The sequence below is a fragment of the Sceloporus undulatus genome, chromosome 2 (assembly GCF_019175285.1).
Source record: "Sceloporus undulatus isolate JIND9_A2432 ecotype Alabama chromosome 2, SceUnd_v1.1, whole genome shotgun sequence".
Lineage (NCBI taxonomy): Eukaryota > Metazoa > Chordata > Lepidosauria > Squamata > Phrynosomatidae > Sceloporus > Sceloporus undulatus.
The window spans coordinates 160,197,926-160,217,677 of record NC_056523.1 but is presented as its reverse complement, the minus strand read 5'-3'; the positions used below and the strand labels follow the sequence as shown (position 1 = coordinate 160,217,677).

General features: G+C 39.7%; 2 protein-coding genes across 7 annotated transcripts in view; both read left to right on the top strand.

Annotated features, from left to right (window-relative positions):
• MCRS1 (microspherule protein 1) overlaps positions 1-19,752 on the top strand; it is a 554,896-nt gene that overhangs the window by 321,753 nt on the left and 213,391 nt on the right. The gene's annotated exons all lie outside the window — the stretch shown is intronic.
• ZNF207 (zinc finger protein 207) lies at positions 5,190-15,040 on the top strand. 5 transcript variants are annotated; one of them, XM_042448650.1, is made up of 12 exons: positions 5,190-5,409; positions 6,328-6,454; positions 7,119-7,257; positions 8,267-8,437; positions 9,527-9,602; positions 10,269-10,369; positions 11,133-11,293; positions 12,082-12,171; positions 13,230-13,472; positions 13,908-14,070; positions 14,197-14,380; positions 14,602-15,040. In XM_042448650.1, the coding sequence occupies exons 1-11, from the start codon at positions 5,369-5,371 to the stop codon at positions 14,355-14,357; spliced, it is 1,473 nt and encodes a 490-aa protein (XP_042304584.1). In that variant the 5' UTR covers positions 5,190-5,368; the 3' UTR covers positions 14,358-14,380; positions 14,602-15,040. The 5 variants fall into 5 exon arrangements, with proteins under 5 accessions (XP_042304584.1, XP_042304585.1, XP_042304583.1 ...); XM_042448651.1 differs by having other exon boundaries at positions 10,269-10,339; positions 14,197-15,040; XM_042448649.1 differs by having other exon boundaries at positions 14,197-15,040.

The following is a 19,752-nucleotide window of genomic DNA, read 5'->3' as shown; positions in this document are numbered from 1 at the left end:
GCCGCCACCGGTCCCTCTCTAGTCCGCTCCCCCGGCACACCAGGCACACGCCACACCGTTCCGGCCTCGCACGACCACCCCGCGGAGGCGGAGGAGGGGGCCCTGCCCTGGGAGACTCACGGAGAGAGAGGAAGGAAGGAGCTTCGGCCTCCTTCCTCCTCAGGAGCATTTGGCATCTCTCTGGGGAAGTGGACACGACTGCCTCAGATTCCAAAGGCACCTGAGGAAATAGGCTGAAGTCCAGGAAAGCTCCTGTTGCCAGCTTCTGACTCCCAAAAGTGCTACAAGATCTCTCCACATCATCATCATCATCATCATCATCATCATCATCATCTCCAAATGCACCTGAGGAAGTAGACTATATTCCAGGAAAGCTCCTGCTGCCAATTTCTTTATTTCAATGACTCTCAAAGGTACTACAAGCTCTCTCTAGATCATCATCATCATTATATCCAGATGCACCTGAGGAGGTAGACTGAAGTCTAGGGAAGCTCCTGCTGCCAACTTCTTTCTTTCAGTGACTCTCAAAAGTGCTGCAAGATCTCTCTACAGACTGATTCTACAGAGTAACATGGCTATATCTTTGAATTCTACAATACAATAGTATAGTAACACCCAAAATCCAAAGTACAATAACATCCAAACTCCACAAAATAGGGTTTAGCTTTATGTGAAATGCACAAAACAGGCATTGCGAGCTTTCAGAGTACCACTGGTTTCTTCATCATGAAAAGGTGTTAAAAATCATACAGGTGAGGAAAACGACAACAATTATGACCATGTTAGTGACCTTGTGATCTACACTGTAGAATTACTATGCAGTTTGATCCCACTTTAACTGCCATGGCTCAATGCCATGGAATTCCAGGAACTGTAGTTGTGTGAGACACTGAGCCTCCTCTGTCAGAGAGCTCTGGTGCCACAACAGACTACAGATCTCAGGATTCCATAGGATGGAGCCATGACAGTTAAAGCAGTGTCAAACTGGATTAATTCTGCAGTGCAGCGTCAGGCTAAGTGACCGCGCTTATGTCAATGGGACACAAGTTCCACAAACCTGTAGTATGACCCAATGTTTGTCTACTCAAAAATAACCTTGACTCAATTCACTGGGGTTACTACGAGAAACCCAGTGTACTCCTAGGTACAGTACAGTTGGCCCTCCAGATTTGACTTTTGTGGATTTGATTATTTGAGGTTTCAATTAATATGTTTTCTCTACAAATCCTTAGGTCCTCCAGTGTGACTCTGCCAGAAGCTGACCATAGAGCTGTACTAGAGAACCTAGAGGATCCTAGAGAAAACATTTCTCTAAGCATTTGTAGGTCCTCTAGCACAATTCTATGGTCAACTTCTCACAGATGTTGATCACAGAGTTGCACTGGAGAACCTGGACGTTTTCTCTCAGATAAAAATAATAGTGCCTTTTTATTTGCGGTTTCCCCACATTCACAAGGATCCTCACCCCCCAATCCCAGCAAATGTGGATGGACTACTGTATTACAGGCCAATGTAATTCAAGGCTGCACCTCTCCTGTACAGACTTATGTGACAGACATAATTCAAGGAAACACGATCCCAAGTAAATCAAGAGACATAAATTTGTCCTGCCAACTGCTTCTCTTTCTTTGTTCTGATGGATCTACCCGGCCATGTTAAGCATATCTATTTCTAAGGGAGCCCCGCTATGCCCTACTTTGTCCTTTTATTCTGGTCTATCTTGGATTCATTAAGCCAAACAAACAAACCAGAAAAATAATGCATGCTTTCAACTCCACGTGGTTTCTTCACCAGGGAAAGATGTTACAAGGTAACCAAGAATTTAGAAGAGCAGTCACTGTTGTGTGCCTTCAAATAATTTCAAATTTATGGTGACCCAAAGGCAACCCTGTTTCTACATTTTCCTTGCAGAATTTGTTTAGAGGGGGGTTGCCTTTGCCTTCCTCTGGGCTGAGAAGGTGTGACTTGCACAAGGTCATCCGATGGATTTCCATGGCCAAGCAGGGATTCAAACCCTGGTCTCCCAGTGCCCTACACCATCACTCAACCCACTACACGGCACTGGATCTGGAGAATCATAGAATCACAGAATCATAGAGTTGGAAGACACTGCAAAGGCCATCTAGTCCAATCCCCTGCCATGCAGAAACTCACAATCTAAGCACTCCTGTCAGATGACCATTCAGCCTCTGTTTAAAATCCTCCAAAGAAGGAGATGCTGAGGGAGTGTATTCCACTGTCAAACAGCTCTTACTGTCAAGAAGTTCCTCCTTATGTTTTGGTGGAGTCTCCTTTCATGTAGTCTGAATCCATTGCTCCAGGTCCTGTTCCCTAGAGCAGCAGAAAACAAGCTTGCTCCATCCTCAGTATGACACCCCCTCAAATACTTAAACAGGGCTATCATATCACCTCTTAACCTTCTCTTCTCCAGGCTAAACATACCCAGCTCCCTAAGGTGTTCCTCATAAGGCATGGTTTCCAGACCCTTCACCATTTTGGTTGCCCCCCTTTGGACATGCTCCAGTTTCTCAACATCCTTTTTGAACTATGCTGCCCAGAAGTGGACACAATATTTCAGGTGGGGCCTGACCAAAGCAGAATACAATGGCACTATTACTTTCCTTGATCTAGAAAATACTATTTATAATTATATAACAATTATAGCAATGTCATGTACATGTTGCACTGAGATAATATGGCTGCATGTTATGCAAACTGCCAGGGCTCATTAGATACTGTATTAGCTGTACAACAAGCGATGCTCCTGCTCAGCCAAAAGACAGACCAAGGAACAGGGAATCAACTTGCGCCTAATGGGAATTCAAAGACATAGCTATGTTAGTATGGGCTAGTATGCAAAGGGACCTTGAAGCACCTTTAAGATTGAGAGGAAAATAAATAAGTTGGTACATAAGCTTTCATAGATTTAAGACTACTTCCTCAGATGTGCTGAGGACAATACAGGTTTGCAGCTTAGGTGGACTCTTGGACTCATATATGAGCCTGGATTTTGATATGACCCATGGATAATTCGAGAGTAAAAGAAGTGTTGGCCTAAACCAAAAACAGAACAGTATGGCAAACAGAAAGGTCTACGGAAAAGTAATCAATATGTAATACATAAGAAGGTTTTAATATCTGAAAAATTCAATAACTGTGTTTTCTGGCATAGTGTATTGCTTTGACCACACACTGTTTACCTGGATGCCAAAAATTACTGTAACTACATTTATTGAATTTTTCAGATATTAAAACTTTCTTATGTAGTCTTATTGATTACTTTCCCCTAGACCTTTCTGTTTGCCATAAGTCGAGCATAAAACTTAGCAGTATGTAACAAAGGATGTAAAGGATGAAGCAAAAGAAAATTATGCTAAAGCTCTCTACATTTTTGACCAGCATAACTGTTTGTGCTCACCCTAAAGGCTGGATGGATGAGAGAATAGAGAGCTTAGTGCTCTTTTTAGGTGTTCCAAGAAGGGATTAAGCTCTCACCTTTCAACAGGGCATGGTTCCTTTTTTGATAAGAGCACAGTACTTACATTGACCTGTGGCTAAGTCAACGCAGTTTTTTGGGGGTCAATTTTTTGACTAAAATTTATAGACTTATACATGAGTATATACAGTAATTCCTTTCTTACAATAGGTTCACTGGCTACTGATTCATTTCCAGGCACAATCCCAAGTGTTGGTTATGACCTATAAAGTCCTATACAGCTTGGGTCAAGAGTATGTGAAGGTCCTATGTTTGTATAAGAGCCTTCTCAGGTTTTGAGATATTTCTGGGTGGGAAAAGCTGTCCCATGATTGTCACAGGCATGTTGGCTAAGGTCCCAGGAGAGGGCTTCCCCTGTGACTGCTCGCAGACCAAGGAATTCCCTTCCACAGGAGGCCTGTTGGCCCCTCTCCACTCTCCTTCCAGCAGTAGGCAAAGATATTGTTATTTAGATAGGCTTTTGATGATTAACTGATTGCTGCAGACAGGAATTTTAGCAGGAGTCAAGTGCTGTGCTTTTATTATAATTATGTTTTAGAATCAAAGAGTTGGCGGAAACCACAAGGGCCATCCAGTCCAACCTCTTTCTGCCCTGCAGGAACACACAGTCAAAGCACCCCCAGCAGATGGCCATCCAGTCTCTGTTTAAAGACCTCCAAAGGAGGAGATGCCAGCACTCTCCAAGGGAGCAGGTTCCACTGTCAAACAGCTCTTGTGGTTGTTGTTGTGTGCCTTCAAACTGCTTACAACTTAAGGTGATCTGATTACGGGGTTTCTTTGGCAAATTTGTTCACAGGGTTTTACTTTTGCCTTCCTCTGAGGCCGAGAGTGTGACTTGCCCAAGATCACCCAGTGGGTTTCCAGGGCCGAGAGGGGATTCAAACCTTGGTCTCCAGAGTCACTGTCTGCTGGCTCTCCTTCTGTGATTTGAGAAAGAAGGGAGAGCCGCCTGTGTCACTGGGGATGCTATTCTCTGGACTCCCCAATAACCCCTCTTAGGCAGTCCTCCCTCCTTTCTTAAATCAAAAACTCTGGGTACATCTGCACTGTAGAAATAATGTAGTTTGACACCACTTTTAAGTGCTTTAGCTCCATGGTGCGGAATCCTGGGATTTTTAGTTTCACCAGGTCTTTAGACCTATCTGCCAAAGAGTGGTGGCGCTTCACAAAACCACACATCCCAAGATTCTGTAGGCTGGACCCATAGTAGTTAAAGTGGTGTCAAGCCATACTGTCTCTACTGATTTAAAAACCATCTGTGGCTGTATCCTTACCGCAGAAAGAACGTAGCTGGACAAGGCTTTAGCTACCATGGCTTAGTGCTATGGAGAGAGCTCTCTGACAGAGGAGGCTAAATAGCTCACAAAACCCCAGAATTCCTTAGCACTGAGCCATAGCAGTTAAACCGGTGTCACACTGGATTATTTCTGCAGTGTGTGTTTTGAGCCAGGCTCTCTCAACTGCCTCCTTTATAAAAATTGTGGGGGTTTCCAGAAGGAAGCCATGTGACACTAAAAGAAGAGCCCTGTGGCATTAGGCGCTTTAGGGCGGACAACAACAACAACAACAACCCGGAAGCTCCTAAAGCGAGGGAGGAAGAGGGCCACCGCGCTGCCCTCCGCGCGTCTCCTCCAATCAGCGAGGAGGAAAAGTGGGCCGCCGGTGACGACACAATACGTGACGCGCGTTGCATGCTGGGAACCCGAGAGTTGGGCGGCGGAGCGGCCATTTTGTGTCTGTTCGAAGAGAGGAAAGGAGAGGAGAGGCGAGAGAGCTCGGGCTGCTTACGGTTGGTGCTGCTTCGCTGGGGCCGCGTTCGGGTTTCGGAGGGTCGCTCGCTGAACCGCCGTTGTCGCCGCCGCCGCCGTCGTTATGGGGAGGAAGAAGAAGAAGCAGCTGAAGCCTTGGTGCTGGTATCCTTTTGGCGGGGCCCAGAGGGCGGCCTAGCTTGGCTCTCAGTTCCCATTGGCGAGCCAGCAGGCGCCACGGGGCCTCAGTGCTCGCCGGCCGCCTCCGCTCGCCCCCTGCCCTCCCACGCATGCTTATCCAGCCCCGAAGCCACGGGGGGAGGCTGGCTCTCTTGAGCGATTTGGATTGGACCCAGGCGGGTAAGAAATAATAGCTGCTGCTATTATTATTATTATTATTATTTACCTGCCTCTCCCCATGGATCGAGGTGGGTAAGAAATAGTAATAATAATAATAACAATAATAATAATGGTAATGATAATTATTATTATTTACCTGCCTCCCCATGAGTTGAGGTGGGTAAGAAATAATGATAATAATAATAACCCATGGGGAGGCAGGTAAATAATAATAATTATTATTATTGTTATTATTATTTCTTACCCACCTCAACCCATGAGGAGAGGCAGGTATATAATTATTATTATTGTTATTATTATTTCTTAGCCACCTCAACCCATGAGGAGGCAGGTAAATAATAATAACAATAACAACAATAATAATAATAATTTCTTACCCACCTCAACCCATGGGGAGGCAGGTAAACAACAACAACAACAATAATAATAATACAGCTTTTGCATTCTTTGATGGTGTGGTTAGCAGCCCGCCCTCCTTATTAAATGTCATGTGCTTATCTATTGTAGAATGATATCCACTTGCTAAGAAACGTGCCTTGAAAAGAAAATTCTTACAGCAGCCTTCCCTGACCTCGTGGCAGCATCAGTTATGCCTGGCTTGGCTGATAGCAATTACATGGCAACACCCTGGAGGACACTGGGTTGTAGTAATTATTACTGATGCATATACTTAATTGTGTAAATACTTTACAATTTAATGTTTTCCTTAATAATATGGAACAGGTATTGTAACAGGGATTTTGACGATGAGAAAATTCTTATTCAGCATCAAAAAGCAAAGCACTTTAAATGTCATATATGTCATAAGAAATTGTACACTGGGCCTGGTTTAGCTATACACTGTATGCAGGTAAGTACACAAGTAGATCCTTTTCTTCTGTTAGTCTGTCACAAACCAATATGGTATTTTATGGTATTTTATATACAGTGTGTGTGTGTGTAACTTTAATCATCTTCCATTATATACAAATATTACCAGAAGCAGCTGTTAATGGAGGCTTAGAAGGCTAGTCTAACCTAATGCTTTGCTACATATGGTTTTTGAATTTTTTTGAAATAGAAAAGCAAATGAACTAAAATGTGCCCTCGTTTAATGCCTTGATATATTATAATAAGATCAGTCAGTGAATCTCTGGTTTTTTTAATTAGGTTCTGACTGTAAGGTTGGTGAGAAGCACCTAGAGAAAATGTAAAAAGTATTTTTATATGTTAATGTTTCCTAACTTGCATCATAAATGATTTCTGTCAATTGAATCAAATGCTGTAGCTAAGCTATACAAAGATAATGAGTTGACCCTTAATCCTGTGGACAACAAGCAAGACTTTTTCTGAAAGTATGGTTCTTCTTTTTAAAACAATTGAATAACAACCCATTGCCTGACTAGAAATTATATTTTTTGTTTCTTACAAATGGGGACCATACATGCTTCATTATATCACATGAACAATTTGGCTGTTATTGGGGCTAGAATTAATATCAGTAAGTTGTATTACATGGGGTTCTCTTAATTAAGGTACATAAAGAAACAATTGATGCTGTTCCAAATGCAATACCTGGAAGAACTGACATTGAACTGGAAATCTATGGTATGGAGGGCATTCCAGAAAAAGACATGGATGAAAGAAGAAGGCTTCTTGAACAAAAAACCCAAGGTAAATTGAACCATTTTGTTTGCAGTCCTCTTTAGCTAACTGTTGCAATGCTAAATAATAATTGGATTCGAATACACACCAGTGTCTAATGTTTTTGCTAGGAACAACATGGATGGAGATCTAAAAATGTACAGTGCACCCGTGCTGTATGTGGGTGCACCGTATGCGGCGTCCAGTCTATGCTAAAGCCAGGGGGGAAACAACGGTGTGTGTGCTTACGGCGCATGCGCTGTACTGCACCACAGGCTTGTGCCCCATTATTTTCAATGGGCCACGAGCATACATGCTGTTTCCTTTACTCAGGTGAAGGTCCACTGTAAGTCTTTGTTTTCTCATGTTCATGTCTCACTAATAGTGTTATTAGACTGAAATGTCTGGTTAAATACTTGCCAATTTGCATATCTCTCATGGATGTGTATAACACGTGCCTCCTTTTCTCTTCTTTGTAAGTTAATAATTGAACATTACACAGAGAAACTGATAATCAAGTCTGAAATGATCTTGATTATTCTTGAAGTAATTTTATTCATACACTGTATGATAGTTGTATTGTAACCTGCTCACATTTTAAAATTATTTTGATTGAAAATGACACTGAGAGAGGCTGGTTTAGTTTGCACTTATTTGGTATCATGGTAGTCTTGCTTTCTCACACTCCTCATTTCTTCATAGCATCTGTTCAGTAACTGGCCAGTTTTGAAGTTGTTGGTCTTGGTTTCTTTTGCTTGGGGTGAGATCTGATTATTCTGAAGGAAGTTAATTGAATACAACTGAAATAAATAAAGTGAACTTTGCTCAAGAAGAGTTGCAAAGCCCTCTCAATAAGTGCCGAAAGTGTTTGTTTAGCTTTAGCCATAATTTTTTGGATTGAAAAGATATTACCATGTTAAAAAATATTGTAGCATTGTAGAGATCCACTGCTCAAAACATTGCAGGTAGAGTGATTCCAAGATGGAAGGGATCTAATTCCAAATAATTAACATCAGTCTCAATGTTAAACTCTTTTTAGCAGAGAGCCAGAAAAAGAAACAGCAAGATGATTCAGATGAATATGATGATGATGAATCTTCAGCTTCAACCTCATTTCAAGCACAGCCTGTGCAACCCCAGCAGGGATATATACCACCAATGGCACAGCCAGGTTTACCTCCTGTGCCAGGTGCCCCAGGAATACCTCCAGGTTTGTTGTTGCCATTGTTGTTGTGTACTTTCCAGTTGTTTCTTATGGTGACCCTAAGGTGAACCTATCACAGGGTCTTCTGGGGCTGATAGTGCGTGACTCGCCCATGGTCACCGAGTTGGTTTCCATGGTCAAGCAAGGAACAGAATCCTGGTCTCCAGAGTCATAGTCTAATGCTGAAACTGTACCACGCTGGCTCTTGGATAGCTCCAAGTATATCTCCAGCTAGCTGGCTATTAAAGCAGTGGGATGATTATCTTAGAACATACTCCAGTAATAGGATACAGTCTTGTGTGACTACTTAAAATGATAACTTAAATCAAATTATTAGCTGCTATTGACTATTATAGTAGGTCTCACTTTAATTGTTCTTAAATTTGAGTGTTTCTCATTGGTATCAAAATCAAATATCTTGATTTACATCCTTCTTTTGTTCAAACGCTTCAGACGTGGTATGGTTTAATAAATTGGTAGCTAACTTTCCAATTTTGCAGCCCCTTCCTTGTTGTCATGATAAGCAACCTGTAGTTTGGAATGAACTGTCCTTGAATGGTGGGATTTAAGCATATAAATTGTGAATGGACAAAACTGTAAGGTATGTTGTCAGAGATATGAAAATAGAATGATACAGCTGGCAATGTAGACATAAGATAAACAGAGTAAAATTCAGTGGATCATAGTATTAGATACATTGCTGTGTTAAGGTAATGATTTTGTTAGTTTTCAGATAATTTCTTCACAGATTTAACTGATGTTATTGCAATTACTATATTGATTACAGTGGTACCTCGGGATACGAAATACCCAGGTTACGAATTTTTCGGGATACGAAAAAATCCCATAGGGATTTATTGTTTCGGGTTACGAAAGTTTTTTCGGGTTATGAAAAAACTCCGGCGCTGTTTTAAATGGAGCCGCGGCGGAGCCGCGGCTTTTTTCCCCATTAGCGCCTATGGGTTTTCGGCTTACGAAGGTTTTTCGGGTTACGAAATTAGCCGCGGAACGAATTAATTTCGTAACCCGAGGCACCACTGTATTTTAAAAAAGAAATTACCAGTATCAGTTATCCTTAAACATTCTGACTTTCAGGTATACCACCATTAATGGCAGGTGTTCCACCAATGATGCCAGGAATGCCACCAGTGATGCCTGGAATGCCACCTGGGTTAGTATAAACTATGGCTTCAAGTACTCTCTTCAAGTCATGCCCTGTCATTTGAAAAAAGATAATTCTTTATTTTCGGTTTCCTATATGTTACAGCCTCAGGAGGTTCCAAAATCAGTATTGCTAATTTGTTGGTCTATAGAGATTAAGGGTGGTCAAGACAACTTGACGTAAACAGGACCTTTTCTTAGTACCACACTTTTAAACTTCTTTCATTGGTGTTGAATATTGATTTCTAAGGTGATTCTGCTCAAATGTACCTGTTTCCCATCTCTTCTGTTCAGCCTTCACAGGCATGGGGAGAGTTCTGAGTAAAGGCTACCACTTTACTTGAGTCTCACTTTACCTTTAGCCCTAGAGGTCTTGTGGAAAGCTTGTTTATATCCATGGAAGATACGGAACTAAATCCATAGTTGCCCTGATGATCACAATCCCCCCCCCCCCCACCATCCCTTCCCTTCTGGAGTACTTCGTGCCATGTGAAAACTAGCCCCATTTCTCAGCCTTCCAGAGCATGTTCACCCACTGAATGCCAGTAAAAGATTAGGCAGAGATGCCATAGCTGGCTGGCGGTATCATTTTCTCAGTTGAGGAATATCTTCCATGGCCCTATTCTGTATTATCTGTAGCAGGTTCCATTTTCATGTCATTCTTTGTATGTCACAGGATGATGCCAATGGGTGGCATGATGCCTCCAGGGCCAGGAATCCCACCTCTCATGCCTGGTATGCCACCAGGTAGGTCAGGAGTGATGAATCCATACTGTGGTGAGAGTTACTTTATTACATTTTTAAACTGGCTCTGTGGTTGGTAAGAATGGTCTGCATAGAAAGAATGGTCACAGGAAGCAAGGACATAGAGTGGCACTGTAGTGCAGTGGTATTAAAAATACTGGCTAAGATACAGAGAAGTGTATCTGCCTGACTCATTAACCTTTATTTATAAAAATTGGAAACCAGTAAAGTTTAAAAGACAAATAGTGGTAAGAAATAATATTTAAGATAGATTGTATTTGTGTATGTATATATTTGTAGCTTTCTCTTTCAGTCATCGATACAGCTGAATTTATGCGATTCTTAAGCTGGTTCAGGCTGCTGTTGCCATTATTTAAAATCATACCCACCCCTTGCACCATTACCATTTGTGTAGTTTTTTGTTTGTTTATTTAAAAAGGTTGGGTGATGCTCTTGCACCTTAGCAGTACCAGAATTTTAGTTTGTATGTGTCATGGTATCATAACAAGCTCCCTAATCCTTATTTACAGACTTGTGATGGTAGTCTATCTGACTGGAACGGGTGAAAGCAAGCTCTGTGGAATTGCTGCAGCTTATTTCTGCCTGATGTATGCAACCAGTAAAGGGGCCAAGAGAGGACTGCTTTCTAATGGTCCCTGGTCCTATTGTTGATGGATAAAGCCAGAGTTTTCAGCCCTAGAAGTAAAAAAGAAAAGTTGTGTATGAAAAAAAGTATTATTGTTGTAGTACCAAAAATTTTCAAAAAGAAAAAAAGTATAATTTTATTGTATTATAGGTATGCCTCCACCTGTTGGTCCTCGGCCAGGTTTGCCTCCCATGACACAAGCACAGCCTGTAACGGCTCCAGGTGTTCTTAACAGACCCCCAGCTCCTGTTGTTGCAGCACCAACCCCTCAGCCTCCAGTTACTAAACCACTTTTCCCCAGTGCTGGACAAGTAAGTCTAAACATCCTTTAGTGTATTTTTCTCTTTTTTTTCTTTTTAATGCATGAATTACAGTAATAAGGTGCAGAAACGCTAATTCTTTGCCACTGAAATTGCTAGAAAGATTGCTTGGTATTATCTGATATGTTGCACTGTATTTATTGTGCAGTATATTCTTATCACAACGTTGCTATTTATGCTTATGGTCATTTTATCTTCTCAATATCCAGCTAAGGAACTTGATATTCTTGTCAGGTCAATACTGAATGGTTTTTTTTTTTTTTTAAATTTATTTTCTTTACAGAGAAATAAGAATGGTTTATGATTTTTGTAAGTAGGTGCTCAGGGCTTATTAAAAATTCATATAAAAAGTTAGTAGACATTTAAACAGCCTTAGATTTATACTTTCCTGTTCTTATAAGAAAACAAAATGTATGACTAAGGATATATCCTGCAACTGATTTTTTCATATATTCCTTTTTTTCATATAAGTCTAAAATAAGTTCAGTTATTTTATCTTACTGGGGGGATTAAATTGTTTACATGCAGTTATGGAATAAAGTTCACAGCTTCAGAGTTAAACCATTAACTCACTAAAATAGGATAGTCTGCGTGAGGGGTTCATGTCCTTTACTGTTTGTATTTATTGTAAATGAATTCTTCATAATGTAATGCTGCATTTTGAACTTCTGCTGGGAAGATATTCATTTACAAAAAAACAATCAACTATCCTTCCTCTCCGTTATTTTTCACGCATTTATTTGGAGACTGTTTACTGTTTCCTTTCTTTTATGCTACAGATGGGGACACCTGTCACAAGCTCAAGTACAACTTCATCCAATTCAGAACTGTCAGCACCTTCTAAAGCTCTGTTTCCTAGCACAGCACAAGTACGCAGGAAGTTGCAGTTAAAATTGCTTTGCCGATTAACCCTTTAGACCGTTATGTAAACTTGAATGCCTAAACATATTCAGATAATTGTAGATTCCTGATTATGTTTAGCTGTGTGCCCTAATCTTAAATTGCTAGAAATTTTTACATGCCATGTACAACATTTGGATAATAGAACAAAGCGAAAGATTCTACATTGTGGTTCTAAAGGGTTAAAAAGAGAGCATGAAAGCAGTTAAGTGCATTTTAGTGGGCAGTAGTTTACTTGATGCATGGTTTATTTTTTTCTAGTTCATGCTGTTAGTTCTGATGCATCATGATAAATATAAGGAAATGTGGGAGAAAATTGCATCGTGCACTAAATCCCAACCTAGTTAGTTCTAGTTTGGTATTCAGTGATTAGTTCAAGATACGTGCTGTTTGCTTGTCAAAGCATTCTCTCATAACTGAAACTAAGAGCTCTATATGTTCTGATATCTATATCATTTCAACTGGGAACAAGTATAGCTTCACAGATTGTAGGAAAAGAGACTAGTTCAGAACAGTAGGAGATATTTGAGCGGTCTCAGAACATCAGTGGGTTTTTATGCAGAGAATGCTTTTAAACTCACCTCATTTAATATTACAAATTTTGACACACTACTGTTCTTACAAAAAACCTTAAATGTTCTAATTCTGCAAATGCTAACTTATCTAATATAAGTTAAACTAATACATACTAGATTTGCCCAATTAGTCTGTTTCTTAGTGAAACAGATCTTGAGCTTACTTTCTTGAGTGCGTTGTACAAAATTATGCAAAAACAATGGCAACAAATAGATAACGTAGTTTGTTTTGCTTCTGTTGTGGCTTTTGATCTGTAATGTCTCTAGTGTGTGTACATGGAGGGGGCCTTTTTATTTTATTTTGTACTATTTGCTTTGTGAAATAAGGCTGATCTTTTACTTTGGGCTAATGTAAGTGTGCCAATGGGCTAATGTTGGTGTACTGCTTCAGAGTTTAATGTTTATGTATTTTAAGTGCAGCTATTCTTATATTTAAACTTTGTATTTTGCAGGCTCAGGCAACTGTTCCAGGGCCAGTTGGTACAGATTTCAAACCTTTGAATAATGTGCCTGCAACCACCACAGAACCCCCCAAACCTACATTCCCTGCTTACACACAGTCTGCAACTTCGACCACTAGTACAACAAACAGTACTGCAGCTAAACCTGCTACTTCTATAACAAGTAAGCCTGCTACCCTTACAACAACCAGTGCAACCAGTAAGTTGATCCACCCAGATGAGGATATATCATTGGTAAGTCAAATAGGATTTCTGTTTGCTGCATAAATTACGATTTCCTGATCAATAGTTGTACAGATTGTATACCAGCTTTCCAACTAGTTCCTTCCAAATTTAGTCTCAGTAAAATGTATATTTGATGTATATGGTAGAGAAAGATTATGGCTTGTTTTTGGACTGTTTCATATTGATTGGTGCTTTGTAGAAAGCAGGTACACAAGCAATTGTTGGTGTGAATGCTGCCTTTAAATTCTGCCTTAATGGTACTAAAATGTTAATTTATTACTTGTCATTGAATTTACATTTTGTGGTATTTATCTCATAAGATTAAAAATGTAATTCTCAGAGTTGATCAGTTTAAGTTTATTATATATTACTTGCTTGCTGACACCTAAGTTTCTGCGTCTGACTCATATTAATGAAATTCCCTCCTTGTGTTTCCATTTATAGGAGGAAAGAAGAGCACAGCTGCCTAAATATCAGCGTAATCTCCCTCGACCAGGGCAAGCATCCATGGGCAATCCACCTGTTGGACCAATTGGAGGTATGATGCCACCTCAGCCAGGAATTCCCCCTCAGCAACAAGGAATGAGACCTCCAATGCCACCTCATGGTAATAACACACTAAATTTGATCTGGTTTGAAAGCTTCTGAGATACACTTAACCATGGCATTAAGTAACTTCTCAAAATTTAACTAATTACAATATTCCTTATTGTTTTCAAATGTTCCTTTTTAGGTCAATATGGTGCTCATCACCAGGGCATGCCAGGATACCTTCCTGGTGGGATGCCTCCCTATGGTCAAGGGCCCCCAATGGTGCCTCCTTATCAAGGTGGACCTCCCCGACCACCAATGGGAATGAGACCTCCAGTAATGTCGCAAGGTGGCCGCTACTGATGCTACTGCAAGCGCTCTAATAGGTTTGGAGATTAAACCTTTTCTCATCTTGTGCTGTTAATATAGCCAAGCTTCCATCAATTAAAACTTCGTTGTGACTTTTAGAAAAAAAAAATCTTTCCACATACAAGGAACTGTTGGACATTCTCATTTTACATGGGAAAAATTATTTAGAATAATAAAGCAGAACCTTCCCTGATGTTGCAATTTATACTGTATGGCTTCTTTTTCATGTTTCATCTAGGTTTTTAGAAGTGAAGTATAGTAAATATGGTTCGTTAAATTGTGAAGGCGCTGGAAATACATGAACATACCATCTTAAAGGCAAGTTCTGTAACCTTATGTTGCTGTTCGTAAAATGATGCCTTCACAGCACTTCAAGTGCTGTTGGACTTCATGTCCCCAACAAAAGTTTGGTGAGGGCTTTAACTGTTACCATCTACTTGTACACTCAAGTCTGAACATGTAACAGTATTTAATGTATTTAGATTTCCTCCTGTTGCAGGGTTTATAAAATTGACCCACTAAGTTCATGTGACTTTCTGTATTGTTTAACTTCATTGTAATAAAATGAAAGAAAAAAAATTGTCTTTTTATTCATGACCAGCTGTGGACAACTGCCTGAAGGTTTGTACGGATGCATGTTGTGATAGCTTATGCTATAATAAACACAGATTACCTGATGCTACATAGATACATTTTGAATTATTTAAACTTCAAAAGCTGCTACTTATGCTGTAGGTGACTCCTGAGTAAGTAGACATAGACCTGTACACTTATTAACCATTTGCAGCAAAACAGTCTTTAAGAATGTGGAGTTAAGAGGACATTGATACCTTTTTCTGAGTAGTGCAGCTTTCTTAGCACAACTTTTAGACTTGCATAGCTCACCTGGTTACAGTACTGGCATGTCACATTTTCCTTTGTTTAAATGTGTTCTAAGTATATTTCATTATAGAGCACATTTCTTGATCTGTCTTAACTGTCTGCCTGTGACTCAAGGTAGGGACCTCCAACTACTTAATGTAATGCTTTCCATAGTGGTAGAATTCAAAGATATAGCCATGTTAGTCTGTAGAATCAGTACGTAGAGAGATCTTGTAGCACCTTTGAGACTAAATGAAAGAAAGAAATTGGCAGCATGAGCTTTCATAATGCATTTACATAAGCTCATACAGCCAATTTCTTTCTTTCAGTTAATTTCAAAGGTGCTACAAGATCTCTCTATGTACTTAATATAATGTGGAAGATAATGCTGCCACATGCTTTACATTCCATGAGGTTTGTGTCTTAAATTTTCATTTGATCCTGTAGTTGATGTTGGGGCAGAAAAGGCATCTCTGTAGATAGTAAAGAGCCTTCAAATTGCTGTAGAAAGTGGGCTGTGTAGAATCTTCTAGTTAAAAACTATGGCTGAAGCTCCAGTACTGTATATGATACAAATCTTGCCTACCTTACATGATTACCAGGGCCTTGAAAGGGTTATGCCAGTGTGAGTGCAACATACTGTGCTGTGAACCTTACAACAACCCTGGCAAGACTTCAGCTGTCTTTTAACTGAATTTGGTCCAATTTATGCAACTTTTGCAAGAGAGTAAAAATGAAATTTCTTCCATTGGGTGACACTGAGTACTTTTAGTTGGAGAGCTTGGTATGTTTAGTAGGTTTTGTCAGCATATGTTGGGTCTTAACCTTTTTATGTCATATATACCCGTTCTTTTGTTTTTCTCGGTGTCTTCATATCACCAAAATCAATTAATTGCATGAGAGCTGAGAATAACAAAACAGACTGGGGTAATGTTCATATTTCATCAGCTAGTTTATGTTCAACTCTTTTGCCCTCCCCCATAGCTGTCGTGCTTCTTAATTGCACTGTTTGTAAACTGTTACTGGTTAGTGTTGTGGGCAGTCTACTTCAGCTTTGTTGCTTTGCATTTGAAAGTATAGTTCAGGCTGAAAACTTTCCATGCTGCTTTTGTACATGCTTTTAAAAATATTTTTTGTAAATTTCAGGCTAATAGGCTTGAGGTATGTCTTAACTTCCTGTAAAAACACAGGCTTTGTAGTCTTCATATATTGCATTTTGAGAAACTTGTTTTGCAAATGTAATTGTATTAAACAGTTCGGCAGTGTCATTTTCACACTGCATTGGTTGGCCACTCACTTCCAACAAGTACCCAAAATACACTGCCATGTTCAGTGTTGACTAACAGTGGCACTCATCATTTTACTGGCTTAATTGTTTTACCTTACTGTAATAGTCATAATGCAAGTATATGTATTTATTGGCTAAGAAGTTGTTTGCTCACATGGGTGAGAACAGTGAGCACGTCTTGATCTTCCTTTGATGGTTGCCACTTTAGATCCCTGCTACTGAAGGAGTAGACTGCTGCTCAGTTTTACAGTGAGTTGTGTCTTAAAACTATTAATTGCTGCTACATGAACATTATAGGTGCATGCAACATTTTTTGCCATACATGTTTGCTTGAACACATTTTTCTTACATAATTAAAGTTCTACGCAGAACCAAGAATCTTTGGCAAGACCAAAATCTTTATTCATCCAAGAAGATTCTAGTGACATGCTTCATGTCTCATGAGTCATTAGCAAGGCCTGAACTATTATTGATCATCTAAATTTAAAATAATCAGTATGCTATGTTTAATAGATATACACACAGTAATCATTTCTGCTATAGCTTTGTACTGCCTGTTTATATATGCAAAGGGGCCACTGAGAGTTGTCTGTACAGTAGTGTGCTTGGATTTGATAACTATATTGTTTTTCAGTAGAAGAGGGCATTCTGAAGCCAGTAGATCATTTCATTCACTTCCAGAGGAAGGTTTGTTCAGGTTTTTTCATTTGTGAGTGAAAGAGCACAATCCAATTTCTGTCCTGAATCCACTGAAAAGCATGGATGCTTTGCATATGTAAGAGCTGCAAAAGAAAGAATACATTTTGAGGATCTGATAAAGGTGTTTATATTGTTAAATCTCAAAGACCTTACTTTGAATAAGATACTTTGTATGTATTCGTGTATGTATATATTCATGTGTTTAGTTCAGACTAAATGGAAAACCATGATTTGCTGCTATGAGAATGAGCCTCAGTCTTGTGTGCTTTATTGTGATCTCTTGTGATCAAACATTTCTACATCTGATCTTTGAACTAACCACATTTCCTTATTGTGTCCAAACTCAAGAAACAGGTTTGTTTATTGACAGTGAAAGCCAGTCAGGATCAAATTGTGGTTTCAGATCCTGGCTTGTTCCCAAATCACAGTTTGCTCAGTTCAAGTATCATGCCAATTTGTGGTTCGTGTCACAGTATGTTTGGGGAGGTGAAGGGCATGCATGCAAGACCACACAGCCTGTTCTCATAGTGAGAAATCATGAGGGTTTGGTTTGGTTTGGATCGAGGGTGAGGTTTGAACCCAGGCATAATATAGAAGTGCAATATGGAACCTGAGCATTTTAATAGATACACCTGACATTGTAAACCCCCCATCTTTCATCTGATACAATTGCCTTAATAATTGTACTGGTCTAGCTACTACGTAAAGAGTCCTATGAAATTCCAGCAGATGAGATTTCATCTAACATTCTAAACTTTAATGGAATTCATTTAATATATTTCATTGCTTAGATGAGCAAAACACCTGTTAATTGTCTAGGTTTATTGCAATGATCAACCAGTAGGGTGAGCACTCTAGTTGGATTACAACCCCATATGTGAAATCAGATATTAAAATTTTATATATGATATATGTGGGGCTAAAATTTTGAAACCCAACTTCGTCTGATCATTGGAATTTTGCTAATTTTGATTGCATGTATTTTTAACTTAATTGGATCATGTTTTTCTAAAATTTAAACTTTTCTTCTTCCTATAGCCCTGCCATAGGACAGGCTGAGGCAGAGTCTCAGTGTTGCCCTGTTCAGTCTGAGGCAAGTGGGATTTATTTTATTCATTCTAGGGGCTTTCACAGCTTTATAGCTGTTGGATATTTATGTCCCCAAACTTGCAGCAAGTTTGGTGAAGGCTCCTATCTTTAATTTAATTTAGGAATTTTTATAATCTTTGGATGGGCTCTATATTAATATTGATATTCTGACTTTTGTGTTTTCAGTTTATAGTTAGCGAGAAATCTTACAATGAGAAATTTTGCAGTTCAAATATTCCTGTGTAGTATTCTTCTACGACCTCCATGTTTGGTTTGGTGATGTCATCCTTTTGCCCTTGAAATAAGAATTAAGAACTTTCAAGAGTTCTCTCGCCTGAGTATTCTTCAGAAAATGTCTTTTACGGTTTTGTTTGTTGATATACACCTCTTTCATTCAGGTCAATGGCATCTGTTGAACCTAAATTTAAATGAAATGATTGTCAGTTGTTTATCATAAGTAAATATTAATGTAGAGCCTACAGAGTGGAGAAATATGCAGATCTGAGTTTTGTAAGATGGGAAAATTGAGCTAAACGTTTAGTAGAAAATATAGCGTTTTTCATCAGCCTGTTTTTTCAGGGTGAACAGCTTGCAGTATTTCTATGCACCAAAACATAAAGTAATCATAGAGATTTGAGGATTTTAGCATTTGAATACTTGAATAATAGCATACCTCCTACTAAGTTAATATAAATAACTTTTACATATGCTTCATTTTAGAGCAAAAGTGTAAAAGGGAGGAATGCTTATAAGATTTTCAAATAGACTTAACAGACCTATGTCTTCTGGCAAATATGACATCTGAAACATAGTTATCATTTGAGAAGAAGAGTACCGTATATTCCGGCATACAAGACTACTTTCTGACCCTCTAAAACGGGGTCAAAAGTTGGGGGGGGGGGCGTCTTGTACGCCGGTAATAGCACTTACCTGGTTGTCCTGCCAGCTTCCAAAGCCCTGCAGAGCTCTTTGGAAGCCGGCGCGAGGGTGCCTCCCTGGCTACCAGCTTCCAAAGCCCTGCGGATGCAGAGCCCTTTGGAAGCCGGCGTTTGTGGGCATCAGGCCCCCTAAGCTTGGCTTATAGTAGGCCAGGGTACTGCCTGCATGAAAGGCAGGCTTCAAAGGCCTCAGCAAAGGCATGAGGTAAATAAAAATAAAAATAAAAAATGAGACAGAGAGAGGGGGGGGGGAGGGAGAGAGAGAGAGAGAGAGAGAGAGAGATGCTGAGATAGATAGATGATAGATAGATAGATAGATAGATAGATAGATATAGAGAGGGAGGGAGACAGAGAGAGAGGAAGATAGATAGACAGATAGAGAGAGAGAGAGAGAGAAAGATAGATAGATAGATAGATAGATAGATGAGAGAGAAATAGAGAGAGAAATAGAGAGAGGGAGGGAGATAGATAGATAGATAGATAGATAGATAGATAGATAGATAGATAGATAGAT